Source organism: Pelophylax lessonae (assembly GCF_965119305.1).
Source record: "Pelophylax lessonae genome assembly, chromosome: 7".
NCBI classification, from domain to species: domain Eukaryota; kingdom Metazoa; phylum Chordata; class Amphibia; order Anura; family Ranidae; genus Pelophylax; species Pelophylax lessonae.
Genome location: NC_138774.1, coordinates 187641827 through 187664564, shown reverse-complemented (window position 1 = coordinate 187664564; position 22738 = coordinate 187641827). Strand labels below are relative to the sequence as shown.

Below are 22738 nucleotides of genomic sequence, written 5' to 3'. Positions count from 1 at the left end.
TTATTAAAATGGATTATAGCAACAGCAAACTTTAATAATATATTATTACAGTATTATATTTATTAAAATAATAGTTAACTATTACCTAACCAAATAATTTAGTAGATTATTCAAATTAATCAAACAAAGAAAATGATCGTAGCAATTTAGTTATTATGATGTGGATAGATATAGTAATGCCCTTAAAGTACTATAGTTTTAATTAAAATGTTATTATACTTACTGAAGTATTGAAATAAAATCCTAGTAATCAATTATATGGAGAAATGGGGACCCCGTTTGATTCAGAACTGATCTAGATAACAATTGTATTTGCCCAAATGTGATATTATTCTATTTATTACGATGATATTGCAATCACTGTATTATTTCCTTTTACAGGAAAGATATTTTAAGTGAAGTGGATGCATAATAGCATATGTAATATAAAAATGAAATGAATTTTATTGATATAACAACTATAATTTGAGACAGCAATCATTAAAAAAAAAAAAAAAAAAACATTTGAAAATAAATCTGTATTGTTTAAATGATTGAAGATTGTTTAACTTATGAAAATGTACTTTTTTGTGGTGGAAACAGTTGGGCATTATTTTGTCTTTCTTTTTATATATATATATATATATATATATATATATATATATATATATATATATATATATATATATACTTCTTTAAATTGAGGGAAAAGAAAAAAAGAAAAGACAGTTCTTTTAATGACAGCATTAAAATTTCATCATACATCAGCCAGACAAAAGACAGGAGTCACTCCATCAATATGAGACTCTGTGACAGCATAAGGTCCAATAAATAATTAAACACACAAATACCCACCTGTTCTGCATACTTAACAGCAAAATCCCAACTGCCCCCCTTTGCCTGCCTGGATGCCTGGCTGTGTACAGACAGACAATGGAAAGATAATTCAGTGTACCTGTACACACCCACAGGTACACATCCAGACGCAGTGATATTAAGAATATGTGAAAAGGGAAATGCAATTCTAGTAAACAAAATATAGGTGCATTCTTTCCAAATAGACAAACTACTTTTAATTATGGTGGCAATGGGGAAAGCTCTGTCTTTTTATATATTTATGATCTAACTATCCATCAATAAGAAATAGATGCAGAAATCGAATTATCTATCAAAGAAAGAGAAATAGATCTATCTATGAAAAAGAATAGATACAGATATCGAATCTATCTATCTATCTATCTATCTATCTATCTATCTATCTATCTATCTATCTATCTATCTATCTATCTATCTATCTATCTATCTATCTATCTATCTATCTATCTATCTATCTATCTATTTCTACCTAAATCTATCAATCGATCTGAAAGAAAGAGCAATAGGTGCAAATTGATCTATCTATCTATCTATCTATCTATCTATCTATCTATCTATCTATCTATCTATCTATCTATCTATCTATCTATCTATCTATCTATCTATCTATCTATCTATCTATCTATCTATCTATCTATCTATCTATCTATCTATCTATCTATCTATCCTTGGAAGAGAAGGGGGGCCTGGCCCAAATCTTAGCATCCTAGCTTTTAATGATTGAAGAACAAACTGACATGGAATATGGTCCCTGTAGAAGTGACTGGAATAGAACAATCCTTTGTCTGATTAATGGGGAAGATTTTCTATACGATGGGACTGGCTTTGTAGATTGTATGGGTTACATAGATATGGAGCAACCACAATGATTGGCTGAACATTTCCACTAACTGAAATGATGTAAATTGTAGAATGGACAGAGTTCCGTGCTGGGTTAGAAGTTTGGGATATCTTGCATTTATGAACCCTGCTAAGTTCATATCATATATAGGTAAGCTGGGCTTTTACATTGGTATTTTAGCTGTATCTGGGTTGTAACCCTATGGTTCCGTGTTGGCCTCAGGGACCACAATTTCCATGTCTTCCCAAAACTCCTGAAGTCAGCAATACTTTTTTTCACCTTTTAGATTTTAAAGGCTGCATAGATATGTGAATATCTTCTGCTTTTAGAAGGTATGACCAATGAAATGCCAATGTTACAGGATTCCATATAATAGTATGTTGGGCAGCTTGCACTGGATTTGAGACTTTATCCCAATGTGCACAGTGTCTATAATACTTTGTCCCAAAAAAGGCCACACTCCAGTTTTTCCTTATGTCCCCTATCAGTTATCATAGTTCCCCCCTCCATTTGTGGTAATTTGGGGAAACATTTAAACTCTGTAATAATAAATATGGTTTTCCAGACTCATGCATGGCCCCAAAGAATTGTTATATTAGTAATCGTCTTTTCTTTCCAGAAGTAATATTGTATTCTCTGTGTTTTCCAGGCCATGCATCCCTGATCTAATTATCTGCTGTTTACTTGGGATATGTAAAATGTGGTTAACCGGGTTATTTGTACTTTTGTGTTTCAGAGATTCCATTGTGCGCTGGTTGCAACCAGCACATCGTAGACCGATTCATCTTGAAGGTGCTGGACCGCCATTGGCATAGCAAGTGCCTGAAATGCAACGACTGCCAGATCCAGCTCGCTGAAAAATGCTTCAGCCGGGGTGACAGTGTCTATTGTAAAGACGATTTTTTCAAGTAAGTCTATAATATTATAGGAGTATTATAGAAGATTAATGATCTTGTATCTCTCCATCCAGTGTTTACCATCTTGTTAATAGGAAACTCTTATTAAGATAATGCTCTTTTAATCAATGCATAAGTGTCCAAACTGCAATTTTTTTAACTTTATATATTAACAAACACACAAAACATTAGAAAGATAGACACTAAATAACATGTTTCTTGCTTTAAATTGGAAGTTCACCCTAGAATTATTCAATGTACTTTAAGCAGCCATATAACATACATACCTTGATAAATGCATAGCACTAAGTTTGACCCCTGTCCATGCTCCAGTTGTCCAGCAATCAGTATTGGAAAATGTCTACCATTTACTAGTGACACCATACAAATTAGGGCGTCGCTCAGCCCCTCTCATGCCTCGGGTACAGAAAAAGCATTTGTTTAGGTTTGCAACTACATATGGCACTTTTCCAATGCAAGTACCGGCTCGGCTCTACTCGGCCCTGCTTGGCCCGGTTTGCTTTTCCACTGCTGGTACCGCATGGTACGGTGTTGGAACGGTTCGATATGGTTTGGTATGGTTTGGTTTGCTTTTCCACTAAAGTAGTACTAAAGTTAAGTGGGTGGGATAACAACGATTCTCTGACCAATCAGTGGCTAGTAGTGACTGCATGCAAAGGATTGTGGAATATGGTACCATGTATGGTACCTCTTGGAACCACAATCGAGGTGGTACTGTTTTAGAGAGCCGCACCGTTCGGTTCCATGCAGTGGAAAAGCACCGCCATACCGTACCGTACCGTACCAAACCGTTCCTACACCATACTATGCGGTACCAGGAGTGGAAAAGCACAAAAGCGAGCCGAACCGTTCGGTTCCATGCAGTGGAAAAGCACCGCCATACCGTACCGTACCGAACCGTTCCTACACCATACCATGCAGTACCAGCAGTGGAAAAGCACAAAAGCGAGCCGAACCGTTCGGTTCCATGCAGTGGAAAAGCACCGCCATACCGTACCGTACCGAACCGTTCCTACACCATACCATGCAGTACCAGCAGTGGAAAAGCACAAAAGCGAGCCGAACCGTTCGGTTCCATGCAGTGGAAAAGCGCCAATAGATAGCATAGGTTATGATAAATGGTTGGCAGTTTCCAATGTTGATTACTGGATAATGGGAGCGAGGATAGAATTCAAACATGGTGCTCTACATTTATCAAAGTACATGTGTTATATGACTGTTTATGTTGATAGAGTAATTCTAGGGTCAACTTCAACTTTAAGACTGTTCCATCATTCAGTACAAGCCTGTGAAAGGCAAGAAATGCAGTTTTACTTCTGGTGTGTACGATGGATAACATGATGATCAATGGGGTATTTCTGCTGGAATGTATTGGTCAATGAACAAAGACACCTTTCCTATTGTACATAGGCTGCTATTTCCAGTCTGCAGGAAAAGTATACCTATGTAACTAAACCACAATAAAAGTGCAGCGCCTAAATGAAATCAATGAAATAGTGCATGTGAATAATAAAAGTCTGTATAGTAGCGAATGACAGAAATTCCTGGAGAACAATGCATGAAGCTGTGATAACGATCGTCCAAGGTGATCAGTGTAACTAAAGGCAAAAGTAATTTTTTTTTATTTTCAATAGAGTAAGGGAGGGTTATAACCCCTGTCAGTTTTTTTTGTGCCATCTGTTTCCCATAGGGGAAATTTCCCTTCACTTCCTATCCCATAGCTAATACAGGAAGTCAGCAGAAATCCCTCCAAAGTGAGGGAATCCCTGTGTTCTGCTGAAAACTCCAATTCACCAAAATCTTCAACCACGTCACTTCCGGTGACTCCCCAGCAGCAATAATTGGATATTTAGACGAGTTGGCATTTTCACAGAACACCGGCAGTGTATATACTATGGTACACATTATTATGAGTGGACATTGTTAGTCTGCCCACTACTAACCAACAACATAGCTGCCTCTAAGGCAGCAACAACTTTTTTCGTCCTTACCTGGTGTTCTGTCAAAACGGCCAACTCGTCGTGTACCGTAGTGTATACGCTGATGTTGTTCTGTGAAAATGCCAACTCGTCGTGTACCATAGTGTATACGCTGATGTTGTTCTGTGAAAATGCCAACTCGTCGTGTACCGTAGTGTATATACTGCCGGTGTTCTGTAAAAATGCCAACTCGTCATGTACACTAGTGTATACGCTGCCGGTGTTCTGTGAAAATGCCAACTCGTCGTATACCATAGTGTATACGCTGCCAGTGTTCTGTGAAAATGCCAACTCGTCATGTACCGTAGTGTATACGCTGCCAGTGTTCTGTGAAAATGGCAACTCGTTGTGTACCGTAGTGTATACGCTGCCGGTGCTCTGTGAAAATGCCAACTCGTTGTGTACTGTAGTGTATACACTGCCGGTGTTCTGTGAAAATGCCAACTTGTCGTGTACCGTAGTTTATACACTGCCGGTGTTCTGTGAAAATGCCAACTTGTCGTGTACCGTAGTGTATACGCTGCCGGTGTTCTGTGAAAATGCCAACTCTTCGTGTACCGTAGTGTATACTCTGCCGGTGTTCTGTGAAAATGCCAACTCATCCTGTACCGTAGTGTATACGCTGCCGGTTTTCTGTGAAAATGCCAACTCATCGTGTACCATAGTGTATACGCTGCCGTTGTTCTGTGAAAATGCCAACTCGTCGTGTACCATAGTGTATACGCTGCCGGTGTTCTGTGAAAATGCCAACTCGTCGTGTACCGTAGTGTATACGCTGCCGGTGTTCTGTGAAAATGCCAACTCGTTGTGTACTGTAGTGTATACACTGCCGGTGTTCTGTGAAAATGCCAACTTGTCGTGTACCGTAGTTTATACACTGCCGGTGTTCTGTGAAAATGCCAACTTGTCGTGTACCGTAGTGTATACGCTGCCGGTGTTCTGTGAAAATGCCAACTCTTCGTGTACCGTAGTGTATACTCTGCCGGTGTTCTGTGAAAATGCCAACTCATCCTGTACCGTAGTGTATACGCTGCCGGTTTTCTGTGAAAATGCCAACTCATCGTGTACCATAGTGTATACGCTGCCGTTGTTCTGTGAAAATGCCAACTCGTCGTGTACCGTAGTGTATACGCTGCCGGTGTTCTGTGAAAATGCCAACTCGTCGTGTACCATAGTGTATACGCTGCCGGTGTTCTGTGAAAATGCCAACTCGTCGTGTACCATAGTGTATACGCTGCCAGAGTTCTGTGAAAATACCAACTCGTCGTGTACCCTAGTGTATACGCTGCCGGTGTTCTGTGAAAATGCCAACTCGTCGTGTACCGTAGTGTATACTCTGCCGGTGTTCTGTGAAAATGCCAACTCGACCTGTACCGTAGTGTATACGCTGCTGGTTTTCTGTGAAAATGCCAACTCGTCGTGTACCATAGTGTATACGCTGCCGGTGTTCTGTGAAAATGCCAACTCGTCGTGTACCGTAGTGTATACGCTGCCGGTGTTCTGTGAAAATGCCAACTCGTCGTGTACCGTAGTGTATACGCTGCCGGTGTTCTGTGAAAATGCCAACTCGTCGTGCACCGTAGTGTATACGCTGCCAGTGTTCTGTGAAAATGCCAACTCGTCGTGCACCGTAGTGTATACGCTGCCGGTGTTCTGTGAAAATGCCAACTCGTCGTGCACCGTAGTGTATACGCTGCCAGTGTTCTGTGAAAATGCCAACTCGTCGTGTACCGTAGTGTATACGCTGCCGGTGTTCTGTGAAAATGCCAACTCGTCGTGCACCGTAGTGTATACGCTGCCAGAGTTCTGTGAAAATGCCAACTCGTCGTGTACCGTAGTGTATACGCTGCCGGTGTTCTGTGAAAATGCCAACTCGCCGTGTACCGTAGTGTATACGCTGCCGGTGTTCTGTGAAAATGCCAACTTGTCGTGTACCGTAGTGTATACGCTGCCGGTGTTCTGTGAAAATGCCAACTCGTCGTGTACCGTAGTGTATACGCTGCTGGTGTTCTGTGAAAATGCCAACTCGTCGTGTACCGTAGTGTATACGCTGCCGGTGTTCTGTGAAAATGCCAACTCGTCGTGCACCGTAGTGTATACGCTGCCAGTGTTCTGTGAAAATGCCAACTCGTCGTGCACCGTAGTGTATACGCTGCCGGTGTTCTGTGAAAATGCCAACTCGTCGTGCACCGTAGTGTATACGCTGCCAGTGTTCTGTGAAAATGCCAACTCGTCGTGTACCGTAGTGTATACGCTGCCGGTGTTCTGTGAAAATGCCAACTCGTCGTGCACCGTAGTGTATACGCTGCCAGAGTTCTGTGAAAATGCCAACTCGTCGTGTACCGTAGTGTATACGCTGCCGGTGTTCTGTGAAAATGCCAACTCGCCGTGTACCGTAGTGTATACGCTGCCGGTGTTCTGTGAAAATGCCAACTTGTCGTGTACCGTAGTGTATACGCTGCCGGTGTTCTGTGAAAATGCCAACTCGTCGTGTACCGTAGTGTATACGCTGCTGGTGTTCTGTGAAAATGCCAACTCGCCGTGTACCCTAGTGTATACGCTGCCGGAGTTCTGTGAAAATACCAATTCGTCGAAATCTCCAACTATTGCTGCTGGAGAGTCACGGGAAGTGACGTGGTTGGAGATTTTGGTGAGTTGGAGTTTTCAGGAGAACACTGGCATGTCATCAGGGTCACCAAGGTAACCAGAACTTGTGTCCCCACTGATAGATTTCCTTTTTATTACAATTCTGATGGCAACCCAAAATTTGGGACTTTCTTTTACTTTCACATTTGATGATAATGGTAAACAGGATAAATAGAGAGTGTGAATCTCCCTAACGGGGGCACAGATGGCAATATAAACTGGCAGGTGTTGTAATCCCTCTCCACTTTATCCAAATAAAAAAAAAAGTATTGCCTTTGGTTACACTTCAGGACAGCTTCACACTGAGCGTAGGTGTAGTGCAGTGTACCTGGGGTTTTGGTGTGGGTTAGCTGCACATAAGCCGGCCATAGATGGTTTGAATCTTGGCCGGTCCTGCCAAAAGAAAATTGCTCCAGCTATGGCCGGGCTTAGCCATAGACTTCTATCATGTCCCGTGGTTTTGGTGCACTTTCAGAAAACACACTAGAACTGTGGGTACACAGTGCTTCAGCCAAAGTGCAGTGGGTCAGTGTGAAGCCACCCTAGAGATTTTGTACCTTTGCCCATCCCCTCCTCTACATTATGCTGGCTGACAGCAAAGCTTACATAAAACAGAATAAGGAAAGGTATCATTGCATGAACTTTTAGCACTGGTTTAAACCTCATGATGGCATGCTCATGAAAAGAATTGGCCATGTTCAGGTTCTAACACAGATCATGAGTAATGTAAGGTTTGTTTTCACAAAAATTGTTTTTTTTTCCTTGTAGGAGGTTTGGGACAAAATGTGCAGCCTGCCAACAAGGAATCCCCCCCACTCAGGTGGTGAGACGTGCTCAGGAGTTTGTATACCATCTACACTGCTTTTCCTGCGTCATCTGCAAAAGGCAGCTGGCGACAGGAGACGAATTTTATCTTATGGAGGACAGTCGGCTGGTGTGCAAGGCAGACTATGAAACAGCAAAGCAGAGAGGTACATGACCTTTCCCTTTTTCTCCCAAGATGTTGTAAGCTACCTTGACATAACTAATAAGGAAAAACATGATTTACTCTGATATTTGCAACAACAGCATGAATATATGCAATATAAACAAATTCCATAATGTTTCTGTATGTTCATGGCTGTGGGCACATTGCATGGGTGGATATAAATCTTAATTCTGTTTCTTTCTTCCACTTCTCTACTTTATATTGTAAAGCAGAGCAGTAGGATCATCAGTTTTTCTAAATGGTGATGTGATTATAGTATCATTATAGTTGTACTAGGCTCTTGAGGTATCTATTACTTTCAGTAGGAAATGCTTACAATGCTGGTGACTAGCGGCAACTACACAGTCTATAAAAAGCTGTCACTATTTTTGTTCTGCTATAAAAAAGAGGGAAGGGCTGTATTATATATATATATATATATATATATATATATATATATATATATATATATATAAATCTAAGGCTCATTTAGATCTTTACATGCGTGCTATCATTCATATAAAAATGTGTTTTAATTCACATTTTAACGTGAATTAAATACTTGACTTGTATCTATTTATAGTCTTTAAAAAGCTGTAACTATTTTTCTGCTGCTATAAAAAAGAGGGAAGGGCCAGTTTTTCATATATATATATATATATATATATATATATATATATATATATATATATATATATAAACAAAATGGATCCAATCTGCAGCACCTTGTATATTTATTAAGATATTAAGAGACTCACAAAGGAGACATCAAAATAACAAAAAATGTCAATGTTTCAGATCCATTAAGATCCTTCATCAGGAATAGAAAGCAAGATGTCTCCTCTGTGAGTATTTTACTCTATTGGATCCATTTTGTTTTTCTATATACTGGAGTTTGGGTAATCTCCACTGCCTGCTCTGTACCTAAAGAATCAAGCTACATACTGGGTTGTGCAGTCCTGACCTGTTTGTATATATATATAAATCTATTCAGATTCAGATCTTTACATGTGTGCTTTCTTTGAATCTGTGTTAATTCACATTTTAATAAATTTTTACAAAAACAATTCGAGTTTCTAATTTTGTGTTTTGGTTTGATTTAACTTAAATATTATCATGGCTATTGTAGCAGGGTAAAATGAATGTATCGGAATGCCACAGTGTGAATTTGCCCTAAAGTTAAAAAACGTTAAAATATATATTTAGCCAAAGTATTTTTTCTCAGCTTGGTAAAGAATTAGAACCCCTATCTGGGTGATCCATTAGAGAGATTTCACCGTACTTCCTGTCCTGTTTACCAGACAGGAAATTAGATGAACTCTTCAACAGCATCACAGACAGAAATACAAGCATTACTTTTGTAGAGCAGGGGAAGACTAAACCCTTGTCAACCTTTCCCTTTTTGTCTGTGTTGTCCCCATTGCAGAATTCCTCTCACTTCCTGTCTGGTCAAACCGTTATCAGCAGGGCAGGAAGTGAGGAGACATCTTTCTAATGGAACCCTGAGATAGCAGCAAAAACCTGACAGGAGTACTAATCCTTACCCACTCTATTCAAAACTAGAAAAATGTTTTTGGATTGACATACACTTAATTTTACATTTAAAGTGTGTTCCTGGACAAAAAAAACACATTCAGTAAAGTTTTCAACCTCCTGTAGTGAGCTAACAACACTACTCCTTTCCTCATTTTCATAATATAAATGGGAGCTGCTCTATAGTCCAAGGGGAGAACTGGGTGGGGCTGACAACACTGCCTGAGGTTTTTCAAATTAACGTAATTATGGATGGGTATCAAGGATAAGCAAATTCAATTATTTTCCAAAACATTTTTATTAGGCCTCATGCACACTGGATAATTTTACAGCTGCTGTTTTTGGCGCCAGACGTTTTTTTTTTGCTGCAGCCAGTAAACTCCCCAGCATGGTATCCTATGTGTCCATGCACACATAGGCTGTTATCAGCAGTTTTTTGGCAGGGGTGATTTCTAGCTGGAAATAAAACCCAGAACTAGTGGGTTTTGAGAGGAGTTTTTCAGCTGTAAAAACACTCTAACTCTAATAAAAGCTAAAAAAAGGCTGAAAAAGCGTCTTTTCGTCGCTTTTCAGCGTTTTTGAGCCATAAGCTTCTGTGGGAGTAAAGTTTAAAAAAAAAAAAAGCTGAAAAACGCTACAGCTAGAAAACACTTAAAAACTCTGCAAAACGCTACTGCAAAAACGCTGAAAAACTCATTCTACTGCTTTCTACAGCTAACGCCACTGGCTTTTTTTATAACATCCAGTGTGCATTAGGCTTTAGTCCTAATCCATTTTTGCAGTTTTAGTTGTTTACCAGAGGAATCCTTATATCTCTGAGATTCTAGTGGCACTATTTCAACATATTTTCCACAATACCATTACAAAGACATCACTCTCTCATGAGAGTCATGACTAATGAAGAGTCAACCAGGCAAAGCTCACTCATCAGATGAACCCATCAGGAAGCTTGGAAACACTGAACATAGCACCCAACTCCATAGAAATCTATGGAAGCCACACCGAGTTCATTTTTGGCCTTTTTTAAAGACTTATTAGAAAACTTTTGTTAAAAGAGGCATGGGTGGCTAGGCACTCAAAATGGGAGATAATAAACATACCATTAAACAGGGAGAGTTTTTTTTTTTTTTTTAAATTCGGCTTAAAGGTCAACATTAATTGTACACAAATCCTTTCAAAAATATGTTTTGGGATGCCTTTAGCGCCCATTCAGACTGGCGCAACACGACTTGCTGGGGCGACCTGTGAAGTCGTGGTGCACAGCGTGCACCGCGACCTCGGCGCGACTTGCAGGGACTTCATATAATTGAAGTCAATGCAAGTCGCCTCCAGGTCACCCCAAAGTAGTACAGGACCCTTTTTCTAAGTCGGAGCGACTTGTGTCGCTCCTATTAGAACGGGTCCTGTACTATTCAATGGCGAGCGACCGATCGCGACTTGTCAGGCGACCAAGTCACCTGACAAGTCGCGCTAGTGTGAATGGACCCTAAACCTGCATGTGAAGTTACAGAGCATAACAATGTACACCTTTAAAAGTGATACTGTTTGTTTGCAAACAGCAGGCAGGGATCCTTCTGTTAGCGGCAACAACATTGCCCACTTCCTATCCCACAAAAGGAATGTTGAGGTTTGCAGGGACAGTGGCATCACTAGGGTTGATGTCACCCTGGTGTTGTAAAACAACCACCCATCAGGCTCTCTCCTGTTTGGCTTGCCACAGTGCCCTGCAGGGTGCTGGGCAGACTAGTTTCGGGGCGGCAGCAGGCCAGTATTATTCCCTGTAAATTATGCGGTTGGTGCTTGCACGCCGACCTGTGCGCTGTCACGGAGAGGGGAGACACCATCGCAATCAGATGTCACTTCCTACTTGATGGTGCCACCCCTCTGGCGGGTCCGCACCCCCATGGTGACACCACTGTGCAGGAAGATTAATCAGAATCTACAATAATGGGGGCCCTAGATATCTGACTACTCGGCTAGGTGCATGCGTATAGAGTACTTAATAAAAAAATAAAGTAAATTCTAAGTTAAAACACCCACACTACGAAAAAGTCCTTTATTAGGAAATAATTAAAGAATCAATTTCCCCCAATGTGTATCCCACCTGAAAGTGGGAATGAGAATTTGGAGAAATTGCCACCATCTGTTTATGCAATGGTAATTTACAGAACTGGGATTTCTGTTGGGGAGATCTCATTACTTGAGTCTCTGCAATATATAAAAAGAGTAGGCATATCATTCAGCCTTCCAATTACCTTATAAAACTATAGTACCAGTATTAGCGAACCGTCCTATAATATTGAAACATACAACCACTAATTCAAATCATATTTTTGTATTGATACATGTTACTATAAATTAACATGTCACTGATGTTAAAAAACATATTGTTTTGCTTTGTAAAGTGAATACGCACACAGAGCAGAAAAATATATTTTGTTTTTATGTGAATGGCTGATTAATGCACTTTATTTTTCACTCACGCAGAAGCCGAATCCACAGCCAAAAGGCCAAGGACAACCATCACCGCCAAGCAGCTGGAAACACTGAAAAATGCCTATAACAATTCTCCGAAGCCAGCTAGACATGTCAGAGAACAGCTGTCATCAGAGACGGGGCTGGACATGAGGGTGGTGCAGGTACCCACTGACATGTATACTAAGAGCAATGTTAGTTAACCAGTTTATTATGAGAGATAAACACAAAGCACATGATACCATTCAATGTATATATCAACCAGGTCTACCTACACCCTACAAGGCTGATTAAAGGCCTGTATACACATGACGGAAATCGGACGAAATATCCTCCGATTTTTCTCTCTCTTGCTCAGCGTTCATTACCGTTTTTAGTTGACAGTGCATAAATGTTCACAAAATTTCTCGTCCGATTTTTTTATTTTAATTTTTTTGGGACATTTGTTCCTAGACTTCCGGGTTGTCAGCAACTTCAGATCATGCGCGGTCTTTCGTATCCGATTTTTCACGGACGTACTGCAAACACATTAAACGAAAATTGGTCGTCTGGGAAAAGAATTTTGGTGTTTGTTTGTCCCTCCGTTTTTTTTCGTTGAAAATGTCGGCATCTGCAGCTGAAAGTTGTGTACACACTAGCCGAAAATCGTACGATTTTACCTCGGATGGGAATTTTCGGCAGATTTTCTACTAGTGTGTACCCCACTTAAGGAAGGAAGCATAGGTGTTAAATCTTTTGATAGATTATATCTTAGAATATATTTACAATATTTATCAGCATCTGCATGACTTATAAAGATGTTCTGCATGGTTTTAAAAAGCTTCCAGGGTGGTGGGGACTGCAGAGAAGAGCAATTAAAAAGAATAGGCTAGATTTGATCAGACATAACAGTCTATTTCCCCTAATGTACAATTTTCCCCTCATCCCACTTAGATTACATACTATAAGTCAACTAATGTGTTCCTGTATTTCCAGGTGTGGTTCCAGAACAGAAGAGCAAAGGAGAAACGATTAAAAAAGGACGCTGGAAGACAAAGATGGGGGCAATACTTCAGAAATATGAAACGGTCAAGGGGTAACTCCAAATCTGACAAGGACAGCATCCAGGAGGATGGTCCTGACAGTGATGCTGAGGTCTCTTTTACAGGTATAGTTGGAGAACATATTTAACAAGAAAAATATAGAGCTGTCCCTCCCTTCAAAAGCTCTTCACTATTTCTGGGGTCATAACATGAAAGATGTTTTGTTGATGATGATAAAAATCCAAACATTGCTTGCACTTTAAAGCTGAACTCTAGGCTACACAGTAGAAATACAAATATGAGATCTATCTTGTGTACCAGAAGATTTAGAATCCTGTTTTGTGTTGTAGACATCATTGCCAGACTGTACAGTGATAGCATTGCTGGGTCACAATGCAGCCCCCTCACTCACTCTCAAGCCTAATGTACAGGGGATTACTGGATGCTAAAATAAAAATATTTGTGTACCACATTGTACTTAAACTAGCTGTATTTAATAATACATGTAATGGTTTTCAAGGTGATCCCAAAATCTTGTGAGAATATGAGATTTCAGATCTTCAGCTTTCCCTGTAGGCTGTCTTGAGAATTCTCTTACCAGGTCAAGACCTATTTTTCAGCAGTTCTTGGTTTGTCCAGTAAATTAAAAAAAAGTAATATTTAAAAGCATACGCCAAAACCCTTGACCATTTCCAAACTTTCATTAGTCTAAAAATGCATAGATAAAACATGAAGTTAATCATTATGTAATATGTCCTTTCTGCAGATGAGCCTGCTTTATCGGAAATGAACCACTCCAATGGGATTTACAACAGTCTCAATGAGGCTTCTCCGGTTTTGGGCAGACAGGCTGGAAGCAACGGTGCCTTCTCCTTGGAACATGGCGGTATTCCAGCATCAGACCAGTACCATGACCTGAGATCCAACAGCCCCTATGGAATCCCACAGTCCCCAGCCTCCCTACAGGCTATGTCGGGCCATCAGCCACTGATGTCAAGCTTAGCATTTCCCGACACAGGTTTAGGTATCATGGCTCAGAGTGGGCAAGGGGTGCCTCCGTCTATGAGGGTTTTAGGGGCAAGTGGACCAAATTCTGATCTTTCCACTGGCAGCAGTGGTGGATATCCAGATTTCCCTGCCAGTCCAGCTTCTTGGTTAGATGAAGTTGACCATGGCCAATTTTGACATGAAACTTCAACTCATCTTTCAATGACAAATGAAGGCTGGACATTAAGTTTATGGAAAAAAGTTGGACTTATGGCATCATGCAATCAAAATGGTTCTATGGGGAATGTGACATCTCTGATGTGAACCATGTTTAACAGACTTTGAATGGCACTAGACATTATCAAAAGAGACTACTATGATTAAGCTCTTCTTGGCTGTAGCAGATGTGTGTCTGCTTTACGTTATCATAACGTATACTAATCGGAAGAAAAATACATTGTACCATGGATCTCAGCGACTTTCCTCTGCATCTTTAGCCTTGTGTTGTATGATAACATCTTCATCATCTTTTGCATTCTAATGAGATACCTATGTGTTATCTTCATCGTCAAAATTTACAAAACTTTATAAAAGAATGGGGGAAGGAGGGATTTACAGACCCTCTGAACACAGCATCATTCTTCTATTGTATGTCTGATAAAGAAGAGGTAGAGAACCTTAAAAGGGTGAATTTTTCACATATCCAAATTTGGAAGTAGATTGATTTTTCAGCCATTATATACAAATACCTGTTCCTCTTCTGCAGAAAATGGAGAATATTGTAGAAATCTCCAGCTTTCTGAAAGATTTGTCTATCACCCACTGAGTCTAAAAACAGAATCAAAACTTTCAAACAACCACCTGATCAATAGTTTATTTTGTTCTTAAACAGTACAATTACATTTCTAAACAGTCAACCTCTACATTGCTGGTAAAATTGAAACTTTCTCAATTAAATGTGTAACAAGAAAAAAACAAATCGACTTATTTACAGACATTGCCAATTGAGGGTGTTTTTTCTTTTTAATTGAAAAATTACTTTTTTAAACACACTTTTTGTCTTAAAGTGAGTATATGAGAATTGTTATATCTCCCATCTTCTCTGCCCTGTTATCCTGGCGATGAAAGCATTTTATCATTTGAGGAATATCTGAATTTCTATAGAACATGCAGTGTAAAGTATGATTATGTCCCAGATGCAGATGTGTTTGGAAATTGCACTTAATTCTGTTGCCAAAAATACAATAACATACCTGCAGAACTTTTCACTACAAATTATTATGATTTTTTAAAAAATAAATAATAAACATGTTATACTATCTATCATTTTTTTAATAGTTGAGTTGTGTTGTTTAATGTCGAGCTATTTGGCAAATAACATCTGTTTGGTTATTGGTGGTATAAGAATTCAGTATGTAAATTGTCCCGGTAAGCTGAATGCTGTGGATTCTGTGTCTGTGAAAGTGTCCTCTTATTTATTTACTCTTTAATGATCAAAACCGTTCTAAACACTGAATAAATTTGTCAGTAAAATAATGAATTCTGTCTGCCTAAATTTACTCTCTAGGAAAACATTTAAGGGCCTGCTATAAAACTTTACTGGGATACTGTAAATAAACTTAGTTAAATATTTATATTTTTTTCCTACTCGATTACAGCTGAAAGGATTCTATTTTTTAAGCATTGTTTTTTCCTGTCTGTATACTACTATGTATTATATTTAATGCTAAAAATAAAAAAATATATATTTTATTTATTTACAAAACAGCTCAACTGGTAGAGATCAGATTATGTAGTCTGCTGAAGGACCCAGAGGTGGAACACCTCCATCTTTTCTTCTCATAATTTGTTCTGTCTATCATGCAGAGAGGGATAAGACCTATTGTTTGCTAATAGTTTAATGGATGCATTCTGTATTAAACATTTGCATTTAAATATTGAATATTGATAGAAAATATCAGTTCATAGATTTGTAAATTTAAAAAAAAAACAGACAAAACCACTTCATAGTAGCAGCCTTATACAGTATAGTATAGCTTAATATATCTAATTTATTCAATACACAATAATGTTTTAAAAACCTTTTTTAAGTTTATAGTGTCTGAATATAGATGCGTACATATATATATATATATTTTTTTTTTTTTTTTTTTGACATAGACAGAAAATGATTAGATTTTAGTTTTTTAGTTTTTTTTTTTTTTTAACACTCCTCTAGTCTATCCAAAAGAAAAAACACGCTCTAGTGGACATTGGGGCAGCCAGCCATACTTGCTTAGCACATGTTGTGCCTCATGATTGTGCAGCACAGTGATGTACAGTTTTGGGGATCAGGAAACAATAAAAAATAAATTGTATTTTATTGTAATAATGCTGCTACAACCAACAGTAGGAGTGGGGACCCTAAAAAAGTATTTTTTTTTTTTCGTGCAAAGATATATCGTCTTATGGTGCATGCGGCAAAAGACAAAATATGCATATAATGCTAAAAATTTTGGGATTACCCTAATAACACAGTTATACAATTTGTATAATTTATTTATGAAACTAAATACATTATCTTAATAAAAAATAAATATGCTGGACTACTTAAAATAGACTCTGATTAGTGGCCACCATGTTGTGTGTAAAAAACATAGTTTAAATGAACGCTTTAATTTAACCTCTTCCGGACCGCCCGGGCGGCCCTCCTGCGCGAACCGACGTAGACCTACGTCGGTCGTGCGCCTGCAGCTAGGGGGCGAGCTCCCGCCCCCACTTGGCAGCGGGGAAGCCGATGCAGCGGGCAGGCGGCTCTGATTGCCACCTGACACCCACGATCGATCCCCGCTTTGAGAGAAGAACGGTCAGCTATTGTAAACACAGCCGACCGTTCTTCTCCCTGGAATGATCACAGAGCCCCTGTGATCCTTCTATATAGGATCGCAGGTCTTTATGATCATTTCACAAGCCACGCCCCCCCACAGTTAGAAAGAATCACTCCCCTAGGCTCACATTTAACCCCTTGATCACCCACAATGTTAACCCCTTCCCTGCTATTACAGTAACAGTGCATATTTGTAGCACTGATTACTGTAGTAATGTCACTGGTCCCCCCAAAAGTGTCAAAAATGTCAGTTAGGGGTCCGATCTGTCCACCTCAATGTGGCAGTCCCGCTAAAAATCTCAGATCGCTGCCATTACTAGTAAAAAAAAAAAAAACAACAAAAATGACATAAATCTTTCCCGTAGTTAGTAGACGCGATAACTTTTGCGCAAACCAATCAAAGTACGCTTATTGCGATTTTTTTACCAAAAATATGTATCAGAAAACAAATTGACCTAAAATGTTAAAATATTTTGATTTTAAATTTTTTTTTTTTTTGAGAATTTCATATAGCAGAATGTGAAAAGTATTGTTTTTTTTTTCAGAATTGTCGCTCTTTTTTTGTTTATAGCGCAAAAAATAAAAATCGCACGGGTGATCAAATACCACCAAAAGAAAGCTCTATTTGTGGGAAAAAAGGGCATCAATTTTATTTGGGTACAGCGTCGCACGACTGCGCAATTGTCCGTTAAAGTAATGCAGTGCCGAATCGCAAAATATGGCCTGGTCATTAAGGGGGAAAATCTTCCGGTCCAGAAGTGGTTAAGAAGGGCTTTCATTCATATATACCAAAATTGTATCTTCTGCCAAACACAGAGCAATGAGAGCTGCTTACTGGATGCAACCATTACCACCCACCTTACTTCAAGCAGAACAGTGTAGTCAAGCTTTGCCCTCTGTTTCAATCTGGGATTTAAGGGGTGACAACTGACAATTATGTTCTACTTCAAATACAATAGAGATAATAGTAATAGGATGCTTTTGAATGTTCAGATAGCTGATTGTATTATTGAAAAATGACAGATGTTCTTTAATTGGTGCTAAAGGGCAACATAAATAGCTTTAATCCATCAGTTTATAGCCAAATACATCCTTTCCTTTTGCAGGGCTAAAATACAAATGTAAATTCATTTGTTACAAAGTGCCACAAATTAGGCAATTAACAATCAGGTCATTACATCTAAATATCAGTAGCATGAGTACAGCCCTTAAAGTATAACTAAAGGCAAAACTTTTTTTTCCTTATGCTTTTGATGGAGTGGATATGGATTAGAACGCCTGTCAGTGGTTATGATACAGGAAGTGAAGAGAAATCCCAGCAATGGGACACAGATGGCGAAAAAAACCTAACAGGGGTTATAACCCTCTCTTACTCTATCCAAAATGAATTAAAAAAAACAAAGTTTTGCCTATAGTTCTACTTTAATTATACATAGTTACATAGGTAGGTTGAAAAAAAGATACATGAGTCATGACCATCATGTCCACACAACATTCTAATTCACGCCGAATATAAGTAATAAAGACTGTAAGGAGATGCAGGTTATTTCACTGTAATTTAATCCTTCAGTTTATAGCCAACTGCATCCTTTCCTTTTGCAGGGCTAAAATACAAATGTAAATTTATTTATTACAAAGTGCTACAAATTAGGTAATTAACAATCAGGTCATTACATCTAAATATCAGTGACATGAGTGCAGCCCTAAAGTATAACTACAGGCAAAAACTAGTTTTGAATGGAGTGGAGATGGATTAGAACACCTGTCAGTTTTTATTGTTGTCTGTGTCCCCATTAAGGAGATTCATCCTCTCGATTTTTCCTGTTTATCATTATTATTGAAAGTGAAAGTAAAAGAAAATTCCAAAGTTTGGGAAACACTAGTTCTGGTGACCTGGGGGTCCCCAAAGAATTGTCTTTATGTGCAGGAATTCCCTCTCACTTCCTGTTTTTCCATGGGTCAGGAAGTGAAAGGAATTCTCAGCAATGGGACACAGATGGCGAAAAAAATCTGACAGGGATTATAACTAAAGATCGACCGATTATCGGCAAAGGCGATATATCGAGGGCCGATATGCACTTTCCCCGATATATCGGAATTGGCCTTTTGATTTACCGATATTGCTGATATTTCGGGAAAGTGCTGTACTGGAGTGATGCCTGCAGCTAGAGGCATCACCCCGGTATCGGTGTCCATAGCCGATGGTCAGCTGTCTTGTAATGACAACCGATGCGGCTGAGAAGCCACTTAGCTATCATTCCAAGGAGCGGGAGGGGACGTCCCCCCCCTCCCGCCGCCTTCCGTGGCTCGCCTGGGTCTCCTGTCCCACTGGGAGACCCGAGCATCCTACCTTCACCGCCGCCGTCTGACCGGGTCTCCATTTCTTTGAGTTCTTTGCCGCCGAGTACCCGGAAGTGATGTCATGACATGACATCACTTCCGGGTACTCGGCGGCGCCAAATTCACAAACTAACAGCATTCAAAACAGCCAAACTTGGCGTTTTGAATGCTTTTAAGTGCAGAGGAGGGGTTTGGGTTCTTTTAGACCCCCAGATCCCTCCACCACAATAAGTTTAATGTCCAAAAATATCGGCCAATATCGGCCGATACCAATATCCGATGACCAAAATATCGAAATCGGTGGTAAAAAACCAATATCGGTCGATCACTAGTTATAACCCTGCCTTGCTCTATCCAAAATAAAAATAAAAGATTTGCCTATAGTTTTACTTTAATCAATGATTTAAACAGAGCTGTATAGTCTTCATTACATCTACAATTCTGTTTGTTCAACTTGACTCTTCACTGGTCAATGCAGAGAATTAAAAAGAGACAGCTCAAAAAAGGATAAACCACTTGCCGACCAGTCACGTTGACTGTACTGCGGCAAAGTGGCTCGTTTCCGTCCAGCGGCGTACGTCGCTGGACTCCTCCCCTTGTGGGCGGCGCCGCACGCCGCCGGAGGCTCGCTCCTGCTGTATTCAGTCACAGCGGGAGTCGGGCCAGGGGAGGAGCGGCGGTGATCACCGCCGCTTTTCCCCGATCATCGGGGAATCGAGTCTGGAGATCCGCCCGCTTTGTTTACACAAGCGGGCGGATCTGCAGACTCGATTCCCCGATGATCGGGGAAGAGCGGCGGTGATCACCGCCTCTCTTCCCCTGGCCCGACTCCCGCTGTGACTAAAAGTGACAAACAGTGACAGATTGCAGGATTCAGCATAGCTGAACCCTGGATCTGTCCTTGTGTCACTCAGTCACCTCCCCCCACACACGTTAGTAAGCACCAAGCATACATTAACCCCTCCCTCTCCAATAAAATTAAACCCTTCCCTGCCAGTGTCATTTTTACAGTAACAGTGCATATGTATAGCACTGATTACTGTAGTAATGTCACTGGTACCCCCAAAAGTGTCAAAAATGTCAGTCAAGGGTACGATCTGTCCGCCGCAATGTCGCAGTCCCGCAAAAAAAATCACAGATCGCCGCCATTACTCGTTAAAAAAAAAACACCAAAAATTACAGAAATCTTTCCCTTAGTTAGTAAACGCAATAACTTTTGCGCAAACCAATCAAAATACGCTTATTTTTTTTACTAAAAAGCAGAAAACAAATTGGCCAAAAATTTAAAAAAATTTTGATTTTTATATTTTTTGGGGGGGAATTTCATATAAAAAATGTGAAAAATATTGTTATTTTTTCAAAATTTACGCTCTTTTTTTGTTTATAGCGCAAAAAGTAAAAATCGCAGAGGTGATCAAATACCACCAAAAGAAAGCTGTTTGTGGGAAAAAAGGACGTAATTTTCGTTTGGGTACGGCGCCGCACGACCGCGCAGATGTCAGTTAAAGTCGCACAGTGCCGAATCGCAAAAGGTGGCCTTGACGTAAGACAGCAAAATCCTCCGGTGGTAAAGGGGTTAAAGACATACTCTGCATGGTTCTTCCTTCTGATTACAGTCCAAGAAAAAAAAAGAAAAACAGAAGGGTCAAACCTGCAGCATACTGAATTTTTTATAGCAGGAAAAAGGGAATACATGGCAAGATGAGAAATTATAGGGCTTATTTTGCTTCATGTTCACACTTCTGCAGTGTGGTAATGCATGCATCTTAACATGCAATGTTGTTCTGTCTATCTGTAGTCAGTTGTGCACAAACTACAGGCAAGCATGCAGACAGGGATAAGACCTCATGTTTGCTAATAGTTTGATGGATGCATCCTGTAATAAAGCGTTTGTTAGCCCCAAAAAAAAAAAATGGATCCTGCTCCTTTAAAGCAGTGCTTGTGCTGTGTCATTTGGCCCCACTGTAACACATAAAAAACCTGGCTGATCTTGCCAGTTTCTGCCCTCCCCCTGTACACTAACCACGGTGTATCATGGCTGCTGAGCCCTGACACCGTGGTCAGCGTATCCACAGACGTGCTCTCTGTTGTCCTGTGTCATCCTCCCCTCCTTGACAGTCAGCTCTTACCAATCCCGCCCCTCCTTCCTGCTGCTGAAATACCTTTAGAACTCACACACACAATCTCTTCTGTTATACAGCCTCCTATGCTGCATTGTATGTCCTTTGTAAAAAAAAGGCCTGTTTCTACCTGATTTGACAGCGCAGATTGGCGGTCACGTGACTCCTCAAGGCTCCCCTCCCCCCGGCTGACGTCTCGGCTCTCTCCTTCCCTCCTCCCAACTGACTTCAGCGGGGGAATCTCGGCCGCTCTAGCTGTCAGATCTGGAGAGGGAGCCTTGAGGAGTCACGTGAGCGCCAATCTGCGCCGTGAAATCACGTAGAAATAGGCATCTTTTTTACAAAGGACATACACTGCAGCATAGAAGGCTTTATAAAGAGGAGATTTCGTGTGTAGTTTATAAAGTGGCTTAACAATCAATTTAAACATTTGCGATTTGTGTTATGGCAGCTGGGTGTAAAAACCTCACCAGCACAGATGGAAAACACATCTGTGGCTGGAAAAATAAATGGCTGAATTCATGGCTGAAAATGATGTCCTGGGAAATCTGACACCACCAGGATAGACCTCAGTCTTTTAAGGAGCTCAGTGATGCCCTGGTCCAGATCTGGGAGGAAATACCCCAGGACCCCATCTGTCATCTCATTAGGAGCATGCCCCAGCGTTGTCAGGCATGCTCCTAATGAGATGACATACGTAGTTGTTGAGTTGTTGCAATGAAATCTCAGCAAAATGGACTAGCCTGCTGCATCATTTTTTCACTTTGATTTTTGGGGGTGTCTTTGAATTCAGTCCTCTGTAAGTTGATCTTTTTCATTGCCATCAAACGAGTTGACATCCTTTCATTCCTAACACATTACCCAGTCCATATCAGTATAGATATTCAGCATGATATTTTCCCCCATTCAGATCTAAAGTTTTTTCCAAGTGTTCCTTAATTTTTTGAGCAGTGTAGTTACATTGGACCAATCAGGAACAACTATGCAAAAATGTACCATGCTTAAAAATTATTTTTTAAATAAAGAGTATCATTGCTCTGCTGCACTCTCAATTGCAGAAAATGTAGAAAACAAAATTTCAGAAAAAAAGAAGCTTGGAACTGTCAAATGTTCACCAAACATCTACAATGTTGCATCATGGCATGCAATTCTAAACTTAGGTTGAATATCTTTTTATTGATATTTTTTCA

General features: G+C 40.0%; 1 protein-coding gene across 2 annotated transcripts in view; it reads left to right on the top strand.

Annotated features, from left to right (window-relative positions):
- LHX3 (LIM homeobox 3) overlaps positions 1-14900 on the top strand; it is a gene marked incomplete at its 5' end in the record, with an annotated part of 30878 nt that extends 15978 nt beyond the window's left edge. For both annotated transcript variants that reach the window (XM_082262815.1, XM_082262814.1), the window contains 5 exons: positions 2433-2604; positions 8007-8209; positions 12226-12377; positions 13189-13360; positions 14002-14900. In XM_082262815.1, coding sequence (XP_082118941.1) covers positions 2433-2604; positions 8007-8209; positions 12226-12377; positions 13189-13360; positions 14002-14420 — 1118 coding nt within the window. In that variant the 3' untranslated portion in view covers positions 14421-14900. The remainder of the gene's footprint in view (positions 1-2432; positions 2605-8006; positions 8210-12225; positions 12378-13188; positions 13361-14001) is intronic.
- Between the last annotated feature and the right edge of the window lie 7838 nt (positions 14901-22738).